This window comes from Peromyscus californicus, unplaced genomic scaffold (assembly GCF_007827085.1).
Source record: "Peromyscus californicus insignis strain IS unplaced genomic scaffold, ASM782708v3 Scaffold_2__1_contigs__length_46816999, whole genome shotgun sequence".
Classification (NCBI taxonomy): domain Eukaryota; kingdom Metazoa; phylum Chordata; class Mammalia; order Rodentia; family Cricetidae; genus Peromyscus; species Peromyscus californicus.
In genome coordinates this window covers 26,571,700-26,599,304 of record NW_026294540.1, presented here as the reverse complement: position 1 = coordinate 26,599,304, position 27,605 = coordinate 26,571,700, and the positions used below count along the sequence as shown (strand labels likewise).

At 50.1% G+C, this 27,605-nt stretch overlaps 2 protein-coding genes across 4 annotated transcripts in view; both read left to right on the top strand.

Annotated features, from left to right (window-relative positions):
- Positions 1 to 3,958, top strand: part of Sh2b2 (SH2B adaptor protein 2) — a 28,144-nt gene extending 24,186 nt beyond the window's left edge. For all 3 annotated transcript variants that reach the window (XM_052754014.1, XM_052754013.1, XM_052754012.1), the window contains exons 7-9: positions 227 to 435; positions 2,370 to 2,541; positions 3,044 to 3,958. In XM_052754014.1, the coding sequence (XP_052609974.1) occupies positions 227 to 435; positions 2,370 to 2,541; positions 3,044 to 3,366 (704 nt within the window). In that variant the 3' untranslated portion in view covers positions 3,367 to 3,958. The remainder of the gene's footprint in view (positions 1 to 226; positions 436 to 2,369; positions 2,542 to 3,043) is intronic.
- A 16,459-nt stretch (positions 3,959 to 20,417) lies between these two features.
- Prkrip1 (PRKR interacting protein 1) overlaps positions 20,418 to 27,605 on the top strand; it is a 20,770-nt gene continuing 13,582 nt past the window's right edge. Inside the window, exons 1-4 of the mRNA XM_052754019.1 lie at positions 20,418 to 20,599; positions 21,400 to 21,478; positions 23,209 to 23,309; positions 26,240 to 26,325. Of these exons, the coding sequence (XP_052609979.1) occupies positions 20,474 to 20,599; positions 21,400 to 21,478; positions 23,209 to 23,309; positions 26,240 to 26,325 (392 nt within the window). The 5' untranslated portion in view covers positions 20,418 to 20,473. The remainder of the gene's footprint in view (positions 20,600 to 21,399; positions 21,479 to 23,208; positions 23,310 to 26,239; positions 26,326 to 27,605) is intronic.

The window sequence follows — 27,605 nt, the reverse complement described above, 5'->3', positions numbered from 1 at the left end:
CAGGTGGAGAAAAGACTTGGCTTCTTCTCAGGTTTGCTGCTGACTTGCGTGTGCTCCTTCCCTATGCCTCAGTTTACCTCAAGGCTAACTAGACGTGGTCAGTCAGCTCTCTGTCTAGGTCTCATATTTAAATGGCAGTTTACCCAAATGAACAAGCTACAGCTCCCCATCTCTCGCTGACTCACTTGTCTTCCTTCTGTCCCTTGTGCTATTACAACCGACCCAGGGGACGAGGGAGCCGAGCTGGACACTGATGCCGAGACTGAGCTGGAACTCTCCGACTACCCCTGGTTCCATGGGACACTGTCCCGAGTGAAGGCTGCCCAGCTGGTGCTGGCCGGTGGGCCCCGGAACCACGGCCTCTTTGTGATCCGCCAAAGCGAGACTCGGCCTGGGGAGTGTGTGCTGACCTTCAACTTCCAGGGCAAGGCCAAGGCAAGTGTGTGGGGGATGGGGGTGACAGGGGAGAGCAGCCCACTCGGGGGGAGGTGGACTGAGGTGGCCCAGATCCTAAGTAAGGCTCATCACTTGCTGGTGACCAAGCCCACTCAAAAAGAGAGCCTCTCTGAGAAGTTAGCTTTGCAGCCAGATGTGCGTGCCTGTAGTCCCAGCACTTCAGAAGATGAGGCAGGAGGATTGACAAGAATGAGAATCAAGTCTGGGCTGCATAGCAAGTGCCTGTCTCAAAAATCCAAAAACCAGGTGCCTCTCCCATGAGCAGCCTGGACCTGCACTTGGTATCTTACTTTCTTCTAAGGCATTCATTTTCTCTCCTAATCCTGATGCTTACAATATATAAACCATCAATAACGAAATCTCCAACCACAGCAACAAATCCCCAAATCAGGACTTGGTGTTGCACACCTGTAATCCCAGCACCCAGGTAGTAGAGACGGGAGGATCAGGAGTTCAAGGTCATCCTTGGCTACATATTGAACTCAAGGCCAGCCTGTGCTACGTGAGACTCTGCTCAATAGATAAATGAATGAATGAAGGGCCAACAAGAAGGCTCGCCAGGAAAGGCACCTGCAGCCAAGCTTCACTGCCTGAGTTTGATCCCCAGGACCCACAAGATGGGAGAACTGACTCCTATAAGTTGTTCTCTGAGCTCCCAAATGGAGTGTGGGGCTTGCACATATGTACACACGAAGATAGACAGGTAGATAGACAGGTAGATAGATAGATAGATAACATACATAGATAGATATATAGGTAGATACATATTTAGACAAATACATACATAATACATACATGCATACATACATAGATACATAAATACATAGATACATAAATAGATAGATACATAGATACATATATAGATAGATAGACAGACACATACATACATACAGAGATACATAGATAGATGTTATTTTAAAAATTAATAAAAATTAAAAAGGACAAAAGTCAAGCAGTTTGGGGCATGACAGTGTGGTAGGGGTGGGCAGAAGTCACTGTGCCCTGCCCACACTCACCCCATGTTTCCAATAAAGGAAGTAGACCCAGCCTTAGCTCCTTCCAGGATATCATTCCCCAGTAGCCCCATAGCACCCCAAGTTTCCTGTCCCTGACCTGCAGCTGATGGTCATGGCCACCCTCATGTCTGACTGGGCCCCCAGCAGCCCTCGGGCCTACTCTTTTGAGAGTGCTGGCCAGCTGTGGATGTGTGGAGGAGGCTGAGTCTCCCTAGGGACACTACCTTGTCAGTTCCTGGGACAACCAGGCACTTAATGTCACCCCTGGTGGCTGGTAATTGACATCTTGGCCAGCACTACTAACCCTAGAGGCCTTCCTTGATCTCACTCATCCACGCCCAAGCTTGGACAGGATGGTGCCTTGTCCACCAGGGCTCAAGGAGGGAGAAGCAGGGCAGGCATGAGAGGACCTTTGACCTGGGCTTTCTTCTAGCCGGGCGGCTGTTGTCTCAGAGTGGGCAAAGCAGGGCTGACATCATAGACCTGTGGCCCACGACTAAAGACTGTGGGTCTGTGGCTCCTTACACTGAGCCTCCTGCCCAGGTAAACAAACTCAGGGGACTGGAGAGGACCAAGTCATTGCTAAGAGGCCCCCGCCATCATTCCACACCTCTGGGTCACCTGAGATCCTCTCTCTAAGACAAAACAAATATTCAAAAGGACAGATTGATTCCGGGGTGAGGACAGATGTCTGCAGCCTTCCGTCTCAGCCCATCTCCCATACCTACCACAGAGGTGACCCACCCTCAGAGAGGACTCAGTGTGAGGACCCCCAGCATGACACAGTACCATATGGTCTCCGTGGGACTGATGCCTAGTCATCCAACAACCCCGAACTTGCCAAGCAGGTAGCCAGCCCAGGACCCCACCGCTAACCGTTCCCATTTGTGCCCACAGCACCTTCGCCTGTCTCTGAACGGTCACGGCCAGTGCCATGTCCAGCATCTGTGGTTCCAGTCTGTCTTTGACATGCTACGACACTTCCACACCCACCCCATACCCCTGGAGTCAGGGGGGTCCGCTGATATCACCCTCAGAAGCTATGTGCGTGCGCAGGGCCCGCCTCCTGGTAAGATGTCACCATCTGGAGCCTGATCTATGGTTCGGTTGATAGAGGGTTTGCCTGGTATGCTCGGGGCCGGGTTCGATCCCCAGCACTCCATAAACAGGGTGCAGTGGTGCACTCCTGTAATCCCAGCCCTCTGGAGGAGAAGGCAAGAGGATCAGGAGTTCAAGGGCATCCTTTGCAACACAGTGATTTAAAGGCCAGAGGATATGTTAGACCCAGACTCAAAACCCTTCACCTGGACACCCCAAGACACCTGGGGTGGGTTCCAGAAGTCCTGCAAGGTTAGAGTTCAGCACCCAGTTTTTGAGGGTCACACTGGTGGGTTGCCTAGCCTAGGCTGGAAAGGCATTTGTGTTTGCATACTCTCTCCTGACTCCCCGAATGGTCTGGACCACATCATCCCTCCCTGGGTTCTCCACATCTGTCTAACGCGGGCTGGCTTTAGAGGATGAAGTTCGGGTGTCCAGGGCTGTATGCTGACCAACGTGGCCTCTCATTGCAGACCCAGGACCAGCGCCCAACAGTGCGGCCCCGGTCCCCACCTGCTGGACTGAGCCGGCTGGCCAGCACTACTTCTCCAGCCTGGCCACGACCACCTGCCCACCCACCTCACCTTCCAATGGCGCTGGAGCATCATCGTCATCTGGCTCATCATCCTCGGCCACGTCCCTGCCACCACGCCCGGCCGAGGGGCCACTCAGTGCGCGCAGCCGCAGCAACAGCTCAGAGCACCTGCTGGAGGCTGCGTCTGGGGCCACGGAAGAGCCCACGGAGGCCACGCTAGGCCGAGCTCGCGCTGTGGAGAACCAGTACTCCTTTTACTAGCTGCCACGCACATCACAGCAGGCCGCCAACGCCTGAGGTCTGTCCCGCCCACCAACAGCCTGGCCAGCCCATGATGGTCAGGAACACCCAATGATGGCTGGGGACAACTACCCATGGTCTATCAAGCCCAAGACAGCCGGCCGGCTAGCCACACCTAGCAACTTCATCCCCCAGGGGCCCACTAAGACCATATAGGACAGGCCAAGTCTATCCATGGTCGATCAAACCCATGATTTCAAGCCCCGCCCACTGGTGGTTGGCCACGCCCACCCCAGCTATGTCTATAAGGCTGATCAAATCTACGGCAGGCAGCTCACTGGTAACTAACCCCATCCTGTGACTTCAGGCCCTGCCCACTGATGGTCGGTCACTCTCACTGTGGCAACCATTGACAGACAGCCGGCCTCGCCCATGAAGGCCTACAACCTCAGACCCGGCCCACCGGTCCTGGGTCACTTCCGCCAACAGCCTGACCAGTGGTCGGCCTACCCCTGGGCAGCCTGCCACGCCCACCGGCCCTAGCCCGATGCTGGGGGAAAGCCAAGCTCTTCAGTGAAGACAAACTATTAAAGAGCCTGTTTTAGGGACTACACCCCGCTCTCCTGCCGTCTTTTTTGCTGTGAGATCCCGTGCAAGGAAGTGGTCTCTCAAGGTCTGGAACTGCCACTTAGCCGCAGGCTTGCTCAGGCAGATCTTAGGAGAGGCATCTGGGGGCGGGGCAGGGACTCGGGAGGGGACTGAAGTGGAACTGGGAGAGAAAAAGAGAGAATTTGAAGAACGGAACCAGAGCTGGAGATAGGGCTCAGTTGGTAGAGTGTTTGTGCCTAGCACGCAGGCTTCCTGGGTTCCATCCCCAGCACCCCATAAACAGGATGTGGTAACGCATGCCTGGAATTCCAGCGCTAACGAGGTGGAAGGAGGAGGATCGAAAGTTCAAGGCCATCCTCAGCTAAATGGCAAATCTCAGGCCAGCCTGAGCTACATGAGGCCCTGTCTCAAAAGGGAAGGGAAGGGAGAGGAGACACCCACAGCAGTGATGATGAGTGACTTGAAGGCCAAGGGGAGGAGCTGGGTCCTGGTTAGGACAGTAAGGATGTCGTTGGACAGGTCAACAAAGGCCTTCCAGGGTAGACTGAGTGCTGGGAAAGGAATTCGCCACCTTAGCCTGTTGGGGGATTGAGCAACAGGAGACACTGGGTGTCCCCAGCTCTGATGCAGATGATTGGGAAATGGCCTAGAGCGACCTCCCGTGACCTCCCACAAGCAGAGCCACAGCTGACACCCCCCAGCTTGCTCACATAGCCACCTCTGAGAAGGACCCTCGTCCTTCAGAGCCAAGGCTTATTCTCTCCTTCCCCAACCAGACCCGCAGATCTTGCAGGGCCTGAGCTAGCCCTGATGTACACTGCCGCTCTCAAAAACGGCTAAAGACTCCAGAGTGGCGGCTGAGGCGCCCACAGCTGCTTCCCCATAAGGGGTGCGTGAGTGCCCTGGGGTGGCTGCCGGGGCTTTGCTGGGGCAGCTGCCAGGAAGTGACAGAATGACAGAGCATACTGCTAAGCACAGGCAGGGAGGAACGCGAGCACGATGCTGAGTCAGCTTCCAGCGCCTCCCTCCGGTCGCGCCTGGAGCCCCATAGTGCTAAGCCAACTGCAAGTCTCCATCCTGAGAGAAGAAGGGGTCTGGAGCAAACGTATGGAGAACTGTCTGTCATCTTTTTCAGAATTGGGACCTAGAATATGAGAAAGTCATAGAGGTGCCTGCCTTAAAGATAGCAGTGAAGAGCTAGGGATAGAGCTCAGTGGTGGAGCCCCTGCCTAGAGTTCCCCAGTGAGGGGCTGGGGTGTGGCTCAGTGGTAGAGCCCCTGCCTCGAATCCCCCAGTGAGGGGCTGGGGGTGTGGCTCAGCGGTAGAGCACCTGCCTAGAATCCCCCAGTGAGGGGCTGGGGTGTGACTCAGTAGAGCACCTGCCTAGAATCCTCCAGTGAGGGGCTGGGGTGTGGCTCAGTGGTAGAGCACCTGCCTAGAATCCCCCAGTGAGGGGCTGGGGTGTGGCTCAGTGGTAGAGCCCCTGCCTAGAATCCCCCAGTGAGGGGCTGGGGTGTGGCTCAGTGGTAGAGCCCCTGCCTAGAATCCCCCAGTGAGGGGCTGGGGTGTGGCTCAGTGGTAGAGCCCCTGCCTAGAATCCCCCAGTGAGGGGCTGGGGTGTGGCTCAGTAGAGCACTACCATGTGCCCCAGCCCTGCAAAAAGAAGAGGATGAGGAGGGGATGAGTCAGGCCCTTTTTCCTGTGACTTTTTTTTCCTCCAAGATTTATTTTTAAGTGCATGTGAAGGGGGGTGTGTCCATATGCCCAGGGCCAGAAGATGGCATCATCAATTCCCCTGTGCTGGAAACTGAACTCAGGTCCTCCTCAAGAGCTGGAAGCTCTCTCGCTCTCTCTCTCTCTCTCTCTCTCTCTCTCTCTCTCTCTCTCTCTCTCTCTCTCTCTCTCTCCATCTGTGCGGTCCCCTGTGGTGTCCTTGTTAACCTGGATCCAGGAGACCACATGTGGGACATAACAAGGTGGTCCTCGACTCTCCCAAAGGTCACAACAGGAATAGTACAAGCAGTAAGGGACCCTGATGTAGTGTGACAAGACCCTCACGCCTGTCACTCACGGTGCTGCTTTCAGGGACCACAGCGGCGACACAGCTGGCCGTAGCATCTCTAAGGTGTCTTCGTTGGTCCCTCAATGAGCATTTCAGATCCCTGGCTGTGTGCCAGGCAAGGCTCATGGGACGACCGGGCAGACAGCCAGACCAAGCCATTGCAGCGTGGTGGTCAACCACAGAGGGCTGGGCTGGGCCCTGGGACCACATGTGCTCTGTCTAATGGCACTGGGGCTTGGGGGTGGGAGCTTCTGGCTCAAGGGGCAGCAGGTGGAGAGAGCCCTGAACGCCAGGTCGAAGAGTTTGGTTTGAAAGAGAAAGCAACCCGAGCGCCTGAGCCTACCAGAAATGGGAACTGGTGTCTGGGGATGTGCTGCCGTTGGTAGAGGGCCTTGCCTGCCACACGCAAAGCCTTGGCGTCCACCCACAGCACCATGTACACGGGATGTGGTGGTGAGTGCCTATAATCTCAGCACTCAGAACTGGAGAAGGGTTAGCCTCAGCTATATAGTGTGCTTGAGGCCAGCCTGGGCTTCCTTAGATATATCGCAGAAAGGGGAGAATGAGCAATGGAGAGCAAGAGGGGGAAAGAGAGAGAGAGACAGACAGACAGACAGACAGACAGAGAAGTTAGGCATGTATGTAATTGGAACACTCAGGCAAAAAAGATCACAGGTTCAAGGCCAGCCTTTTTGATGCTCTCTCAAAAAGAGGGAGGTTGCTGGAGAGATGCCAAGTGCTTAAGAGCACCGGTTGCTTTCCCAGAGGACCCGGGTTTGATCCCCAGCACACTCCACGGCGGCTCACAACCGTCTGTAACTCCAGTTCCAGAGGATCCGATGCCCTCTTCTGGCCTCCTTAGGCACTGCATCCACGTGGTGCACAGACATACATGCACATAAAATACACATGAAAATAAATAAAAATATTTTTAAACAGACAGAAAGCTCTATCAGGGTGACACAGGCCTGAGATCCCAGCACTTGGATGGGAGGTGGAGGTAAAGGGATCAGAGGTTCAAAGTCATCCTTGGCCACACAGCAATGGGAGACCAACTGGGATACCAGAGACCCTAAGTCAAACAAATAATCAAAGAGAACTGGATCCTGCAAAAAAGGAAAGAGAAATGATCAATAACTTTTCGTCGTTGTTGTTTTTGAGACAGGGTTTCTCTGTGTGTAGCCCTGGCTGTCCTGGAACTCACCCCGTCAACCAAGCTGTCCTTGAACTTACAGAGATCTGCCTGCCTCTGCCTCCCGAGTGCTGGGATTAAAGGCAAATGCCACCACTGCCTGACCCAAAAATTATTTTTAAATGCAAATTCAAATCAGTTTGAGACACTACCTCACTCCAGTCAGAGTGGCTAGCATCAAAACTCTGACAACAGGCCGGGCGGTGGTGGCGCAGGCCTTTAATCCCCGCACTCGGGAGGCAGAGCCAGGCGGATCTCTGGGAGTTCGAGGCCAGCCTGGGCTACAGAGTGAGATCCAGGACAGGCACCAAAACTACATGGAGAAACCCTGTCTCGGAAAACCAAAAGAACAAAAATAAATAAATAAAACTCTGACAACAAATGTTAGAGAGGATGTGGAGAGAGGAACCCTTACAGCTAGTGGGGGTGCAAATTGACTCAGCCATTGTGGAAATGAGTTCGGAGATGCCTCAAAAATTAAAAAAGGAACTACCCTATGACTTAGCTATTTCGCTCGTGGACACATCCCCAGAGAGCCCCAGAGCCTACCACAGAGACGCCTGCAGCCCCATGCTCCCTGTGGCTCTGTTCACTGCAGCCGAGGACGGGAACCAGCTGGCTGTCCATCGCCAGGAGACTAGATAAGGACAACCTGATGCACACGGCAACTGGGAACAGTGTTCGTCTCTAAAGAAAGACGGGTGGGTTTAGAATATGTAATGGCAAGTGAGGACCCCCAAGAACAGAGAGAAAGAAAAGGCATGCATCTTCTCCCTCACACTGGAGCCTAACCCACACTGGATACACGTGAACAAGCGCACGTGTCAGCAGAGAAAGTGCATGCAGTAAGGAGAACAAGAAGGAGAACAAGAAAGGAGGCTTCGGGTAGTCAAGTGGATGGGACACAGAGGGAGGGCTCAGGATCAGGAAGAGCAGGAAGTTCATGGCTCTTCTGGGTTTCCTTCTCTCACGCATTGTTCTGGTTTTGTGTGTGTGCTGCATGAAGGCATTAGGTGGAATTAATGGCGAACGTGTCCAGTGTGACGCTCCACCGCTCAGAATGACTCGTTTGTTTCGTTTTGAAACAGAGTCCCACTGTGTGTCTCTGGCTGGCCTGGAACTCACAGGGATCTGCCTGCCTCTGCCTTCGTGCTCTGATCAACGGTGTTCGCCACTGTGCCCAGCTGCAGAATGTCGTCTGTGCCAGCCGCACAGACGTTCAGTGAGATGTGTAGACTTTGGGTCTGGGCCAGAGCCTCTTTGGGCGGCTATGTTCATCAAGCTGCATGATATCTTTTATTTGCAAGTTCTTTACAATAAAGTGATTTTTATGCATAAAAAGCAAACAAATGAAAGAAAAAAATCGGTGAGAGGTTATGAGGCTCTGGGGAAGGCAGTTATTTCTTAATGGTTACTGGGCTTCTGCCTGGGTGATGAAAGGGTTTTGAAACGGCCAGTGGGGACTGTTACACAACATCACGAATGTCATTAATGTCACTGGATATACTGTCCTCCTTTGTCTCTGGGGACACATGCCTAGACCCCTGGTCGATGCCTGAAAACCTCCTGAGCCTTGATAGAGCACGTATTTCCTATACATACATATGATAAAGTTTAACTTACAAGCCATGAGTCATGCGGGCTGACAAGATGGTTCAGTGGGTAAAGGTGCTTGCTGCCAAACCCAACGCCCTGAGTTCTACCCCCGGGACCCACACGGTGGGAGGGGAGAACTGACTGTTATCGCTGTCCTCTATAGGTTTCCTGTGGCACAAAGGCCCCCTTCACTCACACATAGATGCACACAAACTAAATAATTGAAATGTAACAGAAATTTAGTTAGGCATAATGAAAGATTAGCCGTAATTAATAATTAAATAGAAAAATAACATAGTTCTATAATAAAAGTTATTCTCTGGAGCCGAGCAGTAGCAGTGGCACACGTCTTTAATCCCAGCACTTGGGAGGCAGAGCCAGGCGGATCTCTGTGAGTTCGAGGCCAGCCTGGGCTACAGAGTGAGTTCCAAGACAGGCACCAAAACTACACGGAGAAACCCTGTCTCGGAAAAAAAAAAAAGTTATTCTGTGTCTTTGTCTCTCTCTCTCTTTCTCTCTCTCTCTCTCTTTCTCTTTCATAGACCAGGTTGGCCTTGAACTCACAGAGATTCACCTGCCTCTGCCTTTCAAATGCTGGGATTAAAGGCCTGGTTCAACTCTTCTCTTTTTTATGATTTCATTTTTAAGAAAGATTTATTGTGTATACAGTGCTCTGCATGCACACCAGAAGAGGGCATCAGATCTCATTATAGATGTGAGCAGCCATCTGGTTGCTGGGAATTGAACTCAGGTCCTCTAGAAGAACAGCCAGTGCTCTTAACCTCTGAGCCATATGATTTCATTTTATTCACGTGTGTGTGTGTACATGGGTGCACGTGTGTGTGTAATTGTATGTCTATAAGTGTCCACAGATGCCCCAAGAGTGTGAAAGGAGAGAATCCTTGAAGCTAGAGTTTTAAGAATCTGTGAGTCATCTGATGTGCGTGGTAGGATCTGAACTCAGGTCCTCGTGATTGAGCAGCAAGAGATTTTAAGGCCTGAGTCATCTCTACAGCCGCTATTGCACATTTTCCAGTGACCAAAGAGGAACCTAGGAGCCATCCTGCACCGCAGCCCCAGCTGAAACGGGAAGGCTGAGGCAGGGAATCCCGGCACTTGGGGGTTTGGAAGGAGTTGAGGTCATCCTCCACTGCGTAGGAAATTTGAGGCCGGCCTGGACTCAATGAGACTCACTTTCAAATAAGCAAGCAATAAAGAGGTAGTTGGGAACAAAGACAAGAGAGATGAGAGACAATGGATTTTTTTCATTGTAAATGATGCAGTCAAGAAGACAGTTGAAAATGCACACACTGGGAGGCTGAAGAGATGGCTCAGTGGTTAAGAGCACTGACTGCTCTTCCAGAGGACCTGGGTTCAAGTCCCAGCACCCACATGGCAGCTCACAACTGTCTGTAACTCCAAGATCTGACATCCTCACACAGTCATACATGCAGCAAAACACCAATGCAAATAAAATAAAAATAAATAAATTATATTTTAAAAAAAGAAAAGAAAATGCACACACTGGCTCATTCTGTATTCATGAGGCTAGACTGAATGCTCTCAAGCTCCAGGCTAGCCTGAACTATATGTCAAGATCTCGTCTCAAAGAAGGCAGGGAGGGAAATAGAGAAGAGTACTTTACAGTGACAAGTAACAGAGCCAAATCAACAAGTGCAGGACTTACCAAGAGGGATTTAGGCTGATCTAGCATCCCCAGCACCCACCAGCTTCCTCTAAGTACACAAAGAGTAACAGAAGGCAAAGGCAAGGTATGCATCCCAGCAGTACAGCCCCTGCCTAGAATCCCCCAGTGAGGGGCTGGGGTGTGGCTCAGTGGTAGAGCCCCTGCCTAGAATCCCCCAGTGAGAGGCTGAGGTGTGGCTCAGTGGTAGAGCCCCTGCCTAGAATCCCCCAGTGAGGGGCTGGGGTGTGGCTCTACTTAAGAGCCCCTGCCTACCGTGTATAAGCCACTGGGCTCCAAATCCAACACCACACAACAAACAGATGGGCACTTGCAGAAGAGGAAGAAGGACTATGGTCAGGCTGACCTACTTCAGGATGGCAGGCAGAGCTTCTGCGCTGGGTTGGAGAGCAAGACACACTCCTGAAAACCAGGAAGAGGACTGCTGTCTTGTGTCTGAAAAAGCCAAGGTCACCTGGGAACTCAGGACAGGAAGGGCTGCATTAGAAGATGCTGTCTTGAGGATTCCCTGTGGGTTCCCTCACCAGAAGGTCCTCAGAAAGACCTAGCATGGCGTCCCTAAAAGGTACATAAAGTCCCGGTAAGCGAGGAGGTCAGGTCTAGTGTTTAGCGGGACCCAGGGGCCAAGCAAGGTACCATCTCATACCTCCTCCTGCACCCTCCCTTCTGCCCCTACTGCAGCCAGGAGAGATGGCGGGAAGAGACGTGAACAGTCTTAACCTCGTTAGGGAAAAGGTTCCCCAGACACGCCCTGGCCACCATACTGGTCTCTACCCTGCCTTTGCAGGTGGAGCTCAAACATGGAAGGCCTGAGGCTAGGCAGAGAGCCCAAGCTTTTCCAGAGGGCAGAAAACCTCTGAGGACCCTCCTTTCTTCCAGAAAGGCTAAGGCCAACCTCCACCCCATTCCTTCTTAGTGGTGTTCTCTCTCTTATTTCATTTTGACACAGGGCGCCATGTAGCTCAGACTGACCTTGACCTATGTATCTGGGGATGACCTTGAATTTATGCTCTACCTCCCGGGTGCCAGGATTAGATTACAGGCCAGGCCCCTCCCACAGGTTCTCCGTCGTCCTGTTCACCCTCCTGTTGCGGAGCCTCCGTCTGCTCTATGTAAATAACAAACAGCCTGAATCTAAAAAGAGCTGTTTATTTCATCCCCAGGCAAATCTGTGGGTCCCGCTGGACACCCTCGAATGACTCTGAGTCAGAAGTGGATCTGAGGTGGGTGTGGTAACGCACCCACTATCCCCAGCACCTAGGAGGCTGAGACAATAGGGTGATGAGTTCCAGACCAGCCTGAGCTACATTTGAAAAAAAAAATGATGAGGACACAGTTTCTCCATCACTTGTGACATTGTGTCCACCGTGGGGCATGGTCAACATGAAGGCCATCACTAATTGGGGCCTCCCAACACCTCAACTGGGAAGTCATCCTCTCTTCTCTCTGTCTTCTCTTTTTGATATAGGGTGTCATATAGATTGACCTTCAACTTCCTATGTAGCGTAAAGATCTTAAACTACCGATCCTCCTGTCTCTACATCCCAAGTGCTTGGATTACAGCTGCATGCCACCATGTCTGGGGGATCAAACCCAGGACCCTATGCATACTAGACCAGTATGCTAACAACTGAGCTCTGTCTCCAGCCTCTTATTTATTTGGCTGGGTGTTTGTTTGTTTGTGGGTGTGGGTCTTGGTTTTTTGGTTGTTTTGCTTCGTTTCTGCTTTTTTTTTTTTTTTTTTTTTTTTTTTTTTTTTTTTTTTTTTTTGGTTTTTCGAGACAGGGTTTCTCTGTGTAGCTTTGCGCCTCTCCTGGAACTCACTCGGTAGCCCAGGCTGGCCTCGAACTCACAGAGATCCGCCTGGCTCTGCCTCCCGAGTGCTGGGATTAAAGGCGTGCGCCACCACCGCCCGGCTTCGTTTCTGCTTTTTTAAGACAAGGTCTCACTGTGTACTTTTAGTTGTCCTGGAACTCACGATGTAGAGCAGGCTAGCCTCAAACTCACAGTTATGCCTGCCTCTGCCTCTTCAGTGATGGGATTAGAGACAGGTCTCCTGTCACCACACCCAGCTTGCTTGACTTTGAGAGGGGGATTTACATAGCCAAGGCTGGTTTTGAACTCCCAGTTTTCCTGTTTTGATCTTCCCAGTGTTGGGATTATAACAACATGCCACTCCTGACACTGTTTTTAATTTCCTTTTTTTTTTAATTTTTAAAATTACATTTAACTCCCATGTGCACCTACGTGTGTGTGTGTGTGTGTGTGTGTGTGTGTGTGTGTGTGTGTGTGTGTGTGTCTCACAGCACACAAAAGACAACGTTTAGAAGTCAGGTCTCTCTTCCCACAGTGTACAGCCTGAGTTTCGAACTCAGTTGAACAGTCTTGACAGCGAGTTCTTTTAACCCATTAAGCCGTCTTGCTGGCTCTTCCTTTTTTTTTTTTTTTTAAAGCTGCTTTTTGTTGTTGGCTTGGTTTGGTATTTTGTTTTTTGAGACAGGATTTCCCTTATGTAGCCTTGGCTGTCCTGGAACTCTCTCTGTAGACCAGGGTGGCTTCAAACTCATAGAGATCTACTTGCCTCTGCCTCCCGAGTGCTGGGATTAAAGGCGTGCGCCACCACCGCCCGGCTTGTTTCTTTGTTTTTTAAGGGTAACAGTATTGTGTTTGAAAGGCTCCTACCAGCCAACACTGCAACAATCTGGACTAAAACAGAATAATGACATCAATAAATGAAACATCAAATGTACTACAGTCTAATGAAAAGAAAACTATCAGACTCGCTCCCTAGGGACACACGGCAAACCTCCCGACCAGCATTCCTTAGTGCTGTCCAAGGCATCACAGTCAAAGAGCCTGAGAAATCACCACAGCTAAAAGCGCTAAAGGCTATGGCAATGAACTGTCAGGCAGTATCCTGATGTCACATCAGGTCAGAACATGCCTGCCAGAGTGCACTAGAATAGAGGGCACCACGTGATTGTCCACATGGTCCACGTATAAACTCTGTGATTTGAATCTGTATAATGTACTGGGGTCTGTTTTGCCCATTTTCCTCTGGTTTTCATTGCAGTGCTAGGAATGGAACCCAGGGCCTTGCATGTGGTACACAAGCACTCTGCCACTGAGCCACACCCCAGCCCCTCACTGGGGGATTCTAGACAGGTGCTCTACCGCTGAGCCACACCCCAGCCCCTCACTGGGGGATTCTAGGCAGGGGCTCTACCACTGAGCCACACCCCAGCCCCTCACTGGGGGATTCTAGGCAGGTGCTCTACCACTGAGCCACACCCCAGCCCCTCACTGGGGGATTCTAGGCAGGTGCCTCTACCAGAACACCTACTTATCCCCCAGTGAGGAGATGAGTGTGTGGTTCAGTAGTAGAGCACCTGCCTACAATCCCCCAGTGAGGGGATGGGTTGTGGCTAGGTAGAGCTCTTGTATAACATGTGTTAGGCTCTGGGTTCAAGCCCTGGTACAAAAAAAGAATGAAAGAAAGAAAGAAAGAAAGAAAGAAAGAAAGAAAGAAAGAAAGAAAGAAAGACAGACACACCCTCATATCTCCAACAATAGCGCAGAGAAGATGCCCCACCCCGCCCCATCACACGGTGCTCCGACCACACTTAACTTCTGCTTTCCGCAGGTTTGACCTGTCCCCGGGGAGAGACCTGCCTGAAGCTGAATGGCAAGAGGGAGATGGGAGACGCACAATGGCTGCTGTTTCCCCCTCGACACTGGGGAGGAGAGCCGAGGGCAGCCCCGGGCGAGGAAGGAGAGCCAGGCATAGAGTTCAGGCAAGGCGTGGGACTACCTAGTGACATTAGGACAGTGAAGAGGGACAAAGGGCAGGGGGACTAGAGAGATGACCGAGCAGGGATGATCAGGGACGGCTCCCGGGGAGAACCCACGTTCAGTTCCCAGCACCTACATCAGGAGGCTCACAACTGCCCGTAACTCCAGCTCCAGAGGACCTGACACCTGTGGCCTCTGCTGGCACCCGCACTAATGGGTATATACCCACACAAGACACACAGAGAGACCCGTAATTAATAATGACAACAATGAATATATATTTTTAGAGTTGTATATATATATACATGTTTTGCCTGCGTATGGGTCAGAAAAGGGTGTCAGGTCTCCCGGAACTAGAGTTGTGAGTCCACATACAGATGTAGACACGTGTAAACGTGTGTGTGTGTGTGTGTGTTAGACTCATGAAAACGTGTGTGTGTGTGTATTTACTCATGTAAAACTGTGTGTGTGTGTTGCTTGGGATCAACGTTAGAACTTTACACATGTTAAGTAAGTGATCTGTGACTGAATTACATTCCCAGCACAGGCCTCAAACTCATAATCTTCCAGCAGAGATTATAGGTCTGAACCAGCAAGTCCTCCTCTATGTTCCTTTTTCATTTTTTTCTTTTGGAATTAGATTTATTTTTACTACTCCCAGGGAGGTCTGCCCGTTTAGAAAGGGCTGATGAGACGGTTGGACAAGGGAACTGGGCTACAGCTCAGATGATAGTGTGCTTGCCTGGCATGCACAGGCCTTGTGCAGCCACAGCTAGGCACAAACCAGTGCTTTGGAGGTGAAAGGCAAGAGGTTCAGAATTCAAGGTCATCCTTGGCTATGTAGGGCATCCCAGACCAGCTTGAGCTACGTGAAACCCTGTATCTAAAAATAAAAAAGCCCCCCTTCAAAAAAAAAAAACTAACAAACAACAAAAAAGAAATGGCTGAGAGAGAAGTCACCTGTGAAGGTCAGAGGCCAAATTATGGGAGTCCCAGGAATTGAACTCAGGTCCTCAGCTTGGTGGCAAGCACCTTTACCTATACTGTGCCTATCTCACTATTCCAGAAAGCATTTTAAATGTACATGGATTTTTTTTTGTCTGCACACATGTACCCATGTATACCGAGTGCATGCCTGTGCCTTCCACGGCCAGAAACTTCAGTGGGGGGGGGGGGGGCTGGAAAGCCGGCTCAACAGTTCAGAGCATTGTTGCAGAGGTTCAGTTCCCAGCACCCACAGCACGGCTCACAAACATCTGTAACTCCAGTTCCAAGGCTTCCAACACTCTTTTGATCTCTTTTCACACCATTATGCACACATAGACATGTGGAAACAACACTCATACACATAATTTTTTAAATAATTTTTTTTTTAAGGAATCAGATCTTCTAGAAGCAGAGAACAAAATCCCCTGGAATTGGAGTTACAGTTGAGAGTGGCCATGTGGTGCTGGGAACCATTGTAGATGTAACCAACCTTCTTATTAAATAAGAAACACAGAACCAATGCAAAGAAGAAAGCCAAGAGGTCAGAGCTAAGAGCTAAAACCTTACCCTTCCTCCTGTGGTGGTCCTACCTCTCCGAACCAGAGCTACCCCTGTGTTAAAGTCTTTATATAGAGTTCCTGTCCTGCCTTCTCATTGGTTGTAAACCCAACCACATGACCGCCTCCTCACGGCCTGTCTGTATAGGCCTCCAGGTTTTCCATGATTGGTATTGATTAAAGGCATGTGTATCCAATAATGGCTGTATCCCTGAACACACAGAGACTTACCCAGCTCTGACTACCAAATGCTGGGATTACAAGAGTACGCCACCACTGCCCTGCTTTCCTATGGCTTGCTAATAGCTCTGACCTCCAGGCAACTTTATTTATTAACATACAAATAACATTTTAATACAAATAAAATATCACCATAAACTATGATCTTAACCATTGTGCATCTCTACAACCCAATATCTGGTCAGTTTTAAATACTTTCTCCCGATGGGTGGTAGTGATGCACGCCTTTAATCCCAGCAGAAGCAGAGGCAGGCGGATCTCTGAGTTTGAGGCCAGCCTGGTCTACAGAGTTCCAGGATAGTCAGGGTTACATAGAGAAACCCTGTCTCAAAAAGCAAAACAAGGGGTTGGGGATTTAGCTCAGTGGTAGAGTGCTTGCCTAGCAAGTGCAAGGCCCTGGGTTCGGTCCTCAGCTCTGGAAAAAAAAAAAAAGGAAAAAAAAAGAAAAAGAAAAAATATCAAAATGCAAAACAAAAACAAAAACAAAACAAAAACACCACACTTCTTCCCATTGGTTGTTCCAAAGCTGCCTCTTCAGTTCTTGGTACCCAGAGCAGATCTCAGGTCCCTACTGGGCAATAGGCGCTATTGATATGGCTTGATGGAACCCTCCTAGCTGGGCAGGCCTCAGAGTGGAAATCCCTGAAGGGAGTGCCTGGAGACATACAATCCTTGCAGTTAAGCACACCTGAGATGTTCATCAGCAGTCACCTCCACCACGAGGCTCCCTTCCAGGCCTGCACACGACTTCCCTTTACTCCTTACTGCCTTTTATTCTATTTTTGAGACAGGGTCTCTTGTAGTCTATTCTGGCCTGAAGTTCACTGTGTAGCTGTGGTTGGCCTTGAATTCCTCTGCCTCTACTTCCCAAGAGCTGGGATTACCAGTATGCACCAGCAAGCCTTAGTCTCCTGGGGTTTTGACCTGTCTACTGGGGTCCAGGTCTCAGTTTCCAGCCAGGAAGATAAAGCAGCGCTCTGGATGGATTTGCAGGGACAGTGGGGTCTGGACGGCACTTTGCCGCCCTCTGGAGGCAGTGTGTAGTAGTCTAGGTCCAAATCCTGTGAGGAGAACGCAGAGGTGAAGAATAGGCAGGCTCCACCAAGGATCAGAATCTCAGATCTGGCTTCAGCCTTGAGGAGACACCATGTAAAGAGCCCTACCAGGATCTCATCCCATCCACCATGAGTCCTGTCATGACTCAGGCCCTCAAAGATCAAGAGACAGACCACTGGATTTGTGTCTGTGTGACACTGACCCAAGCAGCTTTCCCATGAGCGTTAGTTCTTGCTCTGTTTAATCAGCGTGATAGAGAGGAGGAGGAAGAGGAGCTGGGTGTAGTGGTGTGTGCCTTTAATCCCAGCACTCGGGAGGCAGAGGCAGGCAGATATCTGTGAGCTCGAGGTCAGCCTGGTCTACAAATCAAGTTCCAAGACAGCCAGGACTGTTACACAGAGAAATCTTGTCTCGAAAAACCAAAATAAATAATTAAGTAAAAGTAAGTAAGTAAATAAATGAATGAATGAATGAATAAACAATAAAAATAAAAAAGAAAGAAAGAAAGAGAGAAAGAAAGAAACCTAACAGCTGCAAAGACCACCCAGTGCACATCCCACAGCCGTGGTTAAGCACTGGGATTATGGCTGTTTGTCAGGAAGGATTGTTGAGGGGTTTAGGCTTCTGGATAGTGTTTTGGGGAGGATTTAAGTAGGGGTGTAAGGGTGCTTTTCTTAGGACTAGATGTTATTAGGGAGTGGGGTCAGTTTGCTGATTATATTCTCCCCGCACCCACACACACACAGGGTTTCTCTGTGTAGCCCTGGCTGTACTGGAACTCACTCTGTAGTTCAGGCTGGCCTCAAACTCACAGAGATTTTCCTGCCTCTGCCTCCCAAATGCTGGGATTAAAGGCATGTGAGCCACCACCCGGGCACTGGTTACATTTTTAAAATAATAATATTTACAGTACAGAAATTAGACCCTGGGACTTGCACATGCTAGGCAAGCATGCTCACTCTAAGTGACGCACCCAGCCCCCACTGATGGATTCTAGGCAAGTGCTCAGCCACTGAGCTGGCCTTGAACATGGCTTGATATGGAACTTGATATGTAGACCAGGCTGGCCTTGAACTCATAAAGATCTGTTTGCCTCTGCCACCCGAGTGATGGGATTAAAGGTGTCTGCCATCACGACCGATGTCCTTAATTTTTTGAGACAAGGTCTTGCTATGTAGCCCTGGGTGGCCTTGAATTTTCTATCCTCCTGCCTCTGCCTCCTAAATACTAAGATTACAGGTATGTGCTACTGTACTCAGCTGGATATTTGGATTTTTGGCTTTTGTTTCTTATGGGACTGGGGTGTATTAGAATATAGGCCTGGGCCTTTATGCCATACCCTAGAGCCTGAGTCAGGCCTGCCTCCAGCAGCTCTCTCTGGGGCAGAGTTCACAATCAGTCCATGCTGCGACTTGGCAGCTCCCGATTTACAGTACCTTGCTCCTTTGCATTTTTTGTCACGTTCACCATGCTGAGCTAGATCACATGATGCTAACCTTTCTGCTGCCCCTAAAAGGTTATAAAAAAGATCTTTTCTTTGTTCTGGGGATTTGGTCACTCCTCAGGGGGTGTTGCTTGGAGAAGTTATTCTGAATGCTATTTTCTAAAGAGGCCCCTCTGCACCCCTACACACACACACACACACACACACACACACACCTCCTCATGACCTCCCTCCCTCTTCCTATCTTTCTCTTATTCCCAGTTTTAGTGGCGTCCCTTTCCAGGCTTCAAAGGGAAACCTCTCATTCCCTTTAAGGCCCAATCATGTTCAGAGCTCCATATATTGTATTATTTCTGTCTAATGCTCCCCCTCCCATCTCGAGGCCCAGTCAGCTCTGAGGCCCATTCATTATAATAGGCCTCTTGAAAGGTCTTGTTTCAGTCTCCTTAAAGCCAAACCATTGCTGCTATCCTCTCATCTTTTATCATCTGGATCTATCACAGTGCCTCACATGAGGTCCTCCAAACACTCTGCCCGTGGACAGTCCCAGTTCCATCATTCTCCACTACCATAGACAGTATGTAAAACTAGGTGGAGTCACCTTCAAGTGAAAGCCTCCAAGTGAATTCCCTGCCAGCTCCTCGACTGGAGTGGCAGCTCTCTTTATTCTCAGAAGGTCTTGTATACTCGGCCTCGACTGGTGGCGCTGTACTTTCAGAGTGGCCAAGGTGACTGGGGCTGTCCCAAGAGTTCAGTTAGGTTTTTGTGTTGTGTATAAAAGAAGATGATAAGGAATTCTGTGTGAGGCCAGGTGCAGAGGCTAGACCTTCTAATCCCAGAACATGGGCAAACATGGCCCTGGCAGGCCTTGCCCTTCTCCCCCATTCCCTGTGACTTGCTAAAAACTGTTAGATTACATTCCTAAAGCTGGCTGCCAAGGTCCATTCCCTTATTTGGCCTCTTCCTTCTCCTGAGGCTGACTACCAAGGTCCAGCTATCAAAGTATTTAAGTTCAGCAATAAGAAGCCCCCTTTGGGGGGCTAATTAACATGCCCAAACTTAAATACCTCGGGGTATTAAATACACAGGGTACCCCCTTTTCCTTTATAAATCACCATTTGCCTATGGGCCACATCTGTCTCCTCTCTGTCGTTGTTGTTGTGGCCCCCAAATACTCCTTCCCCTTTCCCTTGTTCCCTTCCCCTTCTCCCTCTCTTCTGTCTCCTGATTCCCTGCCCTCCGTCCCTCCGGGGCAAAAACATCTCCTTTGTGCTGAGAACTTGGTCTTGGGGTGTCCTATACCGGTTTCTACAGAGGCAAGAGGATTGTCAGGATTTCGAGGCCAACCTGAGCTACCTATAAACAAGAAGAAGGAAGGAAGGAGGGAGGAGGGGGGGAGGGGAAGAGGAAGGAGAAAGAGAAAAAGAAAGAGGCGAGGAGCTAAATCAAATAGCTCTCCAAGACAAAGCCAAAACCCAGGGACAAGCAAAACCGGGAGGGAAGTGCTGAGCGCCACAAGCAAGCCGCGCAAAAGCAGCCCTTGGGGACCTGAGAGGTGGCCTGGGGTCAGCCACTCATCACGAAAGGCCGCCGCTTCCCCTAGGGACGTGAGAGCCAGGCAGCCCTGATTTGTTTTGAAACAGGATATGAAATTACGCTGCTATGGCCCAAACCAAGCCACACTAGCCTCGCGCTCACAAATCTTCAGCAAGCTGGTAAGGCTCGCCGCACCGACCCCCGCTTTTTCCTGTAGAGAGAGTGCGCACGCGCAGCCGGCCCCCGTTCTGGGAGTGCGCGTGCGCAGCGGGCGCGCCCTTCTGTCGTCATCAAGACGGGCGGCCGCCGGCGGCGGCGGCGGCGGCGCTTGCGAGGAAGTTAGAAAGCCGCTATGGCGAGTCCTGCTGCCGCCTCTGTGAGACCGCCCAGGCCCAAGAAAGAGCCGCAGACTCTTGTCATCCCCAAGAATGCGGCCGAGGAGCAGAAGCTCAAGCTGGAGCGGCTCATGAAGAACCCGGTGAGTCGGAGTGGGCTCTGCGGCCCGGCCCAGCCCCGTCACCCCTCCAGACTCGGGAACGCTGCACTCCGTACCCCGGAGGAGGCCTGGGACGGAGCAGCTCCGTGGCTGGCCTTGTCCTACAGCGCAGCTGCATGAAGGGCGCTCTTCAGCCCTCCATGCCCTCCTTTCTCTTAATTTTCTTTTTGCGGGACTGTGGCGTTGCGCATTCTATCCACGCTCCCCTGCACTACTGTCCCAGGTTGCTTCACAGCCCTTTCTATTTTAACTTATATAAGAATAAAAGCGGTAGAAGCTGGGCATGATGGTGTGCACCTGTATAATCCCAGCACTCTGGTGGCTGACACAAAAGATTGCTACAAATTCCAGGCAAGCCTGGTCTACATCGTAAGTTTCATGCCAGCTGCATAGTGAGACCTATCCCAAAAACCTAAGGGGAAAAAAAAAAAAAGAATCTGTGCCTTAGGAAAAGTGTTCAACTTCCCTAAATAGCACCCATTATTAAAGAGGCATTGGCCAACAGATTTGGAACACATCACTCTCTACCTCCCAACCAGACCTCATAAAGACAGCTAATTGAGAAGTCCTCATATCTTTGTCAAGAAAAGGTTGGCTCTCCTCTCACAGTGACTTAGATTCCAGACTTCAGCAGCGTGGGAGAGTTGTGGCCCATGTTAGACTCCATGGTTTCCAGGATGAAGTAAGCTCAGGGTTTGAGAAGCCTACTCTTTTGCTTGTTAGGTCACAAGAGATGTGACTTCCTCAGCAAGCGTCTACTTACAAATGTTTTTCTGTCACAGGACAAAGCAGTTCCAATTCCAGAGAAGATGAATGAATGGGCTCCTCGGCCTCCTCCAGAATTTGTCCGAGATGTCATGGGTACTGTCTTTTGTTTCTGTGTGTGTATGGGTGTGATAATTTTTAAGGGAAAATATGAAACACTATTGTTGGTGCTTGTCAACTAGATCTTTGACAAGAAATTTTTTTGTCTTTACAGTGAAGGAGTTTTATGGTTTGGCACTAGATAATGGTTGCCCAGTTATTCTTAGGTAGTTTTGTTTCTTGTGGTTAAACTGTTTTATTCGGAGGACTTAAAAAGTTGGTACCAGCCAAAGAGGTCCCCTTTATGCTAAAGGTGCTTGTTTATTTTTTGAGATAGGGTCTCACTATGTAGCACAGGCTGTGCTTGAACTCAGAATCCTCATGCCTCGACCTCCTAAGTACTGACATCACAGGCTTTTACCATTGTCCTAGAGTTACTATTGCTGTGAGGAAACACCATGACCAAAAGCACGTTGGGGAGGAAAGAGTTTATTTGGATTACACTTCCACAATGTAGTCCATCACTGGTGGAAGTCAAGGCAGGAACTCAAGCAGGGCAGGAACCTGGAGGCAGGAGCTGATGCAGAGGTTATGGAAGGGTGCTGCTTATTGGTTTTATGACTATGGCTTGCTCAGCCTGCTTTCTTATAGAACCCAAGACTACCAGCACAGAGATGGCACCACCCACAATGGTCTGGGCCCTCCCCCATCAATCACTAATTAAGAAAATGCCCTACAGCCAGATTGTATGGAGGCATTTTCTCAATTGAGGTTTCTTCCTTTCAGATGACTCTAGCTTGTGTCAAGTTGACATAAAACTAGCCCTCACAATGATCAGCCCTCTTCTGGTCTTCCCTGCGCACACATGTACACACACATGCACACACAGACACCTACATATACACATAAACAGAAGGACATAATGGAACCAGGTGGAGAAAAGGCTTGGCTTCTTCTCAGGTTTGCTGCTGACTTGCGTGTGCTCCTTCCTTATGCCTCAGTTTACCTCAAGGCTAACTAGACGTGGTCAGTCAGCTCTCTGTCTAGGTCTCATATTCAAATGGCAGTTTACCCAAATGAACAAGCTACAGCTCCCCATCTCTCGTTGACTCACTTGTCTTCCTTCTGTCCCTCGTGCTATGGCAACCATATGTTTTAACTGTCTCTGTATAGTTATTCATATGTTTTTGTGACTTACTTCTTTTCACTTGCAGTATCAGAAGCATTTTTTGAACTGTTAGGAGTCTAGCTGGTCACTTGTGAAATCCTGAGGGAAGCTGTGAGTCCTTTCTAGATGGCTGGTTGTTAAACCGCAGTCTGCTCCTGCTCTTGCTGTCATATAGAAGTTTTGTTTTGAGCCAAGGGTTTGTTGTGTAGTTTAAGCTGGCCCCGAACTCTCAGTCCTCCTGCCTCAGCCTCTGAGTACTAGGATTATAGACTTGAACCACCACTGCTAGCTTAGAATGGGATTTCCAGTGACTTCATATCCAGTATTCATACAAGTCATTTAATAATGCCTACCATGTGCCACATGCTGTCCTTGCTAGACTCCAAATAGAAAGACCCAGTCCATGCAGTACCTTCAGTTTGAGTTCTTGTCTCTGGTCTCTTGGGGTTGAGTGCAGCTTATGTTGGTAAATGGATTCCTCCTCTCCTTGTGTCTCCCTTCCTCCCTTTTGTGGTCCTGGAGATTAAGTCAGGACCTGTGCCTGGCAGGCCGGTGGTCTGCTTGTGTGTTCTATGCCTAGGCCTGGCAACTGAGTTCACGTGGACTGCTCTGGCTCTAGGTTCCAGTGCCGGGGCTGGCAGTGGAGAGTTCCACGTGTACAGGCACCTGCGGAGGAGAGAGTACCAGCGGCAGGACTACATGGACGCCATGGCTGAGAAGGTCAGTGAGCCACAGAGCCGGTGACTCGGGGTCAGACTGGGCACTGGAAGAGTATGTGTGTGAAAGGGGACCACAGAGTTCCTGTGCCTCTTCCCCAGGCCACTTGTCATGTAGTGGGACAGCAGGTGTGGGCTTCCACACCATTGGGGACTTCCTCCTGTCTTTTCTCTCTGTTGGGCTGAGTGTCTCATGCAGTTCACTGTGGTTGGTGTAGATAGTCGCGTGTGTTCAATGTCTGCTTCTCAGAGGACTTTAGTATTCTTGGTGCTTGTATTTTCTCATGGTAGGTGACAGATAATTTGTTATTTTAATAACAAATAAGAGTTTAAGAATTGCTTTAGGCTGGGCAGTGGTGGCGCACGCCTTTAATCCCAGCACTCGGGAGGCAGAGGCAGGAGGATTTTTGTTAGTTCGAGGCCAGCCTGGTCTACAGAGCGAGATCCAGGAAAGGCACAAAGTTACATAGAGAAACCCTGTCTTGAAGAAGAAAAAAAAGAAAGAAAGAAAGAGTTGTTCCAGGACAGCCAAGGCTACACAGAGAAACCTGTATGGGAAAAAAAATAAAAAACAAAACAAAAAAAGAATTACTTTAGAAATTGTGCTTTAAGAACCAATAAGAGTGCCATGTGTGGTGGCACACAACTTTAGTCCCAGTACTTGGGAGGCAGAAGCAGGAGGATTTCTGTGAGTTCTAGGCCAGCCAGGGCTACAAAGTAGAGACTCTGTCTCAAAAAAAAAAAAAAAACCAAACAAACCAAAAACAAAAAGCGAACCGTTAGGAGCTGGACAGAGTATTGTGGGCCTGTATTCCCAGCTTCCAGGCTCAGGCTAGAGAATTTCTTGAGTCCAGGAGTTCAGGGTTAGCCTAAGTGACATAGTAAGCTCTTGTCTCAAAACAACAAAATGAGAGTTGGAGAGATGGGTCAGTGTAGGGCGAGGTTTCCTCTCCCAGCAGCTGTTTCCCAAATAAACACACTGAGGCCTATTACAAATGATCGGCCAATAGCTCAGGCTTATTACTAACTAGCTCTTACGACTTAAATTAACCGATTTCTATTAATCTATATATTGCCACGTTGCTCAGGCTTTGCCTGTCCTCCAGCATGTCTTGCTCCCTCTGCATCTCCTGGCAACTCCTGAGACTCCGCCCTTCTTCCCAGCATCCTCCTAGTCTGGCTCTCCCACCCAGTCTCTTCCTTTTAAACCAGCTCTTTTAAACCAATGAGAGTAATACCTGTTTACAGTGTACAGAGATTGTTCCACAGTAGGTCAGTAAAATGCTTGTCTTGCAAACATAAGGACCTGACTTCAGTCCCCAAAACCAGGTGTGGGGGCGGAGGGAAATCTAAGTGTGGGGTGGGTGCTTGTAATCTCGTCACCGAGGAGATGGATTCAGGCAGATCCTTGAGCATTACTTACCAGCCAGTCTAGCCTAACCAGTGATTCCCAGGTCTGAAAAGCCAAGGCAAATGGCAGCCTGTGAATGACACCTGAAGTTGACCTCGGGCTTTGAAGCCATGTGCACACATGTGCTCTCACATATATGTGATCCTAAACACACATTGTCATGCACATGTGTAAACACACACAACCACACAAAAACTGTTAAGCAGGTGCTGTGGGTGTGACTTGGTGGCAAAGCCCTTGCATAGCTTGTATGAGGGCTTAGATTTAATCCTCAACCCTGCAGAGTCACAGTGAGCCTGAGAGAGCAGAGCAACGTGAAGCGTTCTGGGTTGGTTTTGTTCTGGAGTGTGCAGGTGTGGGTTTTATTGAGCAGCCGTCATCAGGCGAGCTGGCTCTTGAGCTTCGGGGACCCTCCTGTGTGTTCATCTGCAGCCTAAGCACTGGAATTACAGACTACCTCGTCACCTCTGACATGGGTTCTGAGATCCAGACTCATTCCTTACACCTGTGTGGTGTTGTAAGAATATTCGAGTCAGAGGGAGGAGGCAGTATCTGGCCCCGCCCTCCAAGGTCCCGGTGACAAACTACAGTTCTTCCCGGGGACCCTTGAGCTCTCAGGGCTTACTTACCAGCATGGGAAGGGGTTACTGAGGGAAGCACCGTACTGGAAAGTTTTCAAACCGAGTGAAAGATGGCTTCCTTTCCCGCCATCTTCTTTCTCGTCTGTCCCAGCCTTTATACCCTAGCCCCTCCCTGAGACCTCAAGACTGTGTGCGGTTATAGCAGATTTACATACAGCTGGTTGGGGGGTGGCTGGACACTCGGTGAGGGTCCTCTGATCCTCCTGTCCCCTCTTGCTGTGAGGGAGTGGCAACAGGCCCAGCCCTGCACATCTCTCACAAGCAGGACAGTGCCATACAACACATGACACATGCCTTGCCCACTGAGCCACCCATCCTTCTGAACTGCTCTAGAATCAGTCCTTTAGTAACTATGCATTGGGCACTAGAACTTACTCCTGGGCTCCCGTCCTCTAGCCCTTCCTTCTGCTGGGCTCTGGTTAGTGGCTCCAGTGCAGGCCATCAGAGCTACCCTGTCCTCAGAGTCTCCCATCTCATTCTCATTCATTCTTAGCCTCCCTCTCGCTCGCTCTATCTGTCTCTATCTCTGCTCTCTGTTCCTCCCTCCCCTTCCCTCCCTCTCCTCCCTTCCCCCCTGTACTGCTTCTCCCCCCACCCCGTTTACTGTCAGCACCCACAGCAGTTCCATGCTGACTTCTCTCGCAGGTTGTGTCTTACATAAGCAGTGTCTCTGTGAACAGTGTTCCTTTGCCATCAGAGAGCTGTGTCTTGAGTACCTGTCCCACCTAGAGCAATCTGTTAAGGTTAAAGTGGCCCTGGAGACCTGGGTGGTATCTATGGCACGCACCCCTGTGGTGTGCCTGTGGAACTTGAACTCTTACACTTCCTAAAGCCTGTCCGGCTCAGGGTATGTCTGAGTGATGGGATGTTTTGTGTTTTCAGCAAAAACTGGATGCAGAGTTTCAGAAGAGACTAGAAAAGAATAAAATTGCTGCCGAGGAGCAGACTGCAAAGCGCCGGAAAAAGCGGTAAGAGCTTTTTGTGATCATTGTGGCCTGCAGGCTGGAGGTGGGAAAGTGGATGGTGATAATGAACCAAGTCCTTATAGCAGCAGGTGTTGGGATGAAGGTATGGGGTCCTGGTTACTAGGTAGGCCAAGGCAGAGATTGTTTGAGCCAGGAGTTCAAGACCAGCCTGAGCCAAATGGCAAGACCCCATCACAGAACAAACAAACAAAAAAAAAGCAAAAGGGTCGGTGACATGACTCAGCCAGTAAAGACGCTGCCAAGCCTGAGGTTCAATCCCTAGAACCTACATGGTGGTTCTTAAAAGTTGTCCCCAAGCTGGGCATGGTGGCACACGCCTTTGACCCCTGCACTTCAGCAGCAGAGGCAGGTGGATCTCTGTGAGTTTGAGACCAGACTGGTCTTCAGAGTGGGTTCCAGGACAGCCAGGGCTACACAGAGAAACCTCATCTGGGGGTGGGAAGCACTAAAAAATAAAAAAGTTGTCTTCTGATCTCCACACGTGCCAGTCACACACACACACACACACACACACACACACACACACACACACACACACACACACATCATGCACAACACCCCACACACAAATGTGTGAATAGACGGCTCAGTAGCTTACAGCTCCTGCTGCTCTTCTAGAAGTCTGGGTTCATCTCCCATGTCTGTGATGTTGGGCAACTCACAACCACCTGTAACTCTAACCCCAGAGGATCTGATGCCCTCTTCTGGCCTCTATGGGCACTGCACTTATGTGCACATACTTACACTCAGACACACATAATAAAATGAATCTTTAAAAAATAAACCCTCGGCTGGGCAGTGGTGGCACACACCTTTAATCCCAGCACTCGTGAGTCAGAGCCAGGCAGATCTCTTGTGACTTCGAGGCCAGCCTGGTCTACAGAGCGAGAGCCAGGACAGGCAACAAAACTACACAGGAAAACTCTGTCTCAAAAGACCAAATAGCCGGGCGGTGGTGGCGCACGCCTTTAATCCCAGCACTCAGGAGGCAGAGCCAGGCGGATCTCTGTGAGTTCGAGGCCAGCCTGGGCTACCAAGTGAGTTCTAGGAGAGGCGCAAAGCAACACAGAGAAACCCTGTCTCGAAAAACCAAAAAAAAAAAAGACCAAATAAATGAATGAATGAATAACAAAACTACACAGGGAAACTGTCTCAAAAGACCAAATAAACAAACAAACAAATAAATAAACCCTTGTTGGGCGGTGGTGATGCACACCTTTAATCCCAGCACTTGGGAGGCAGAGGCAGGTGGATCTCTTGAG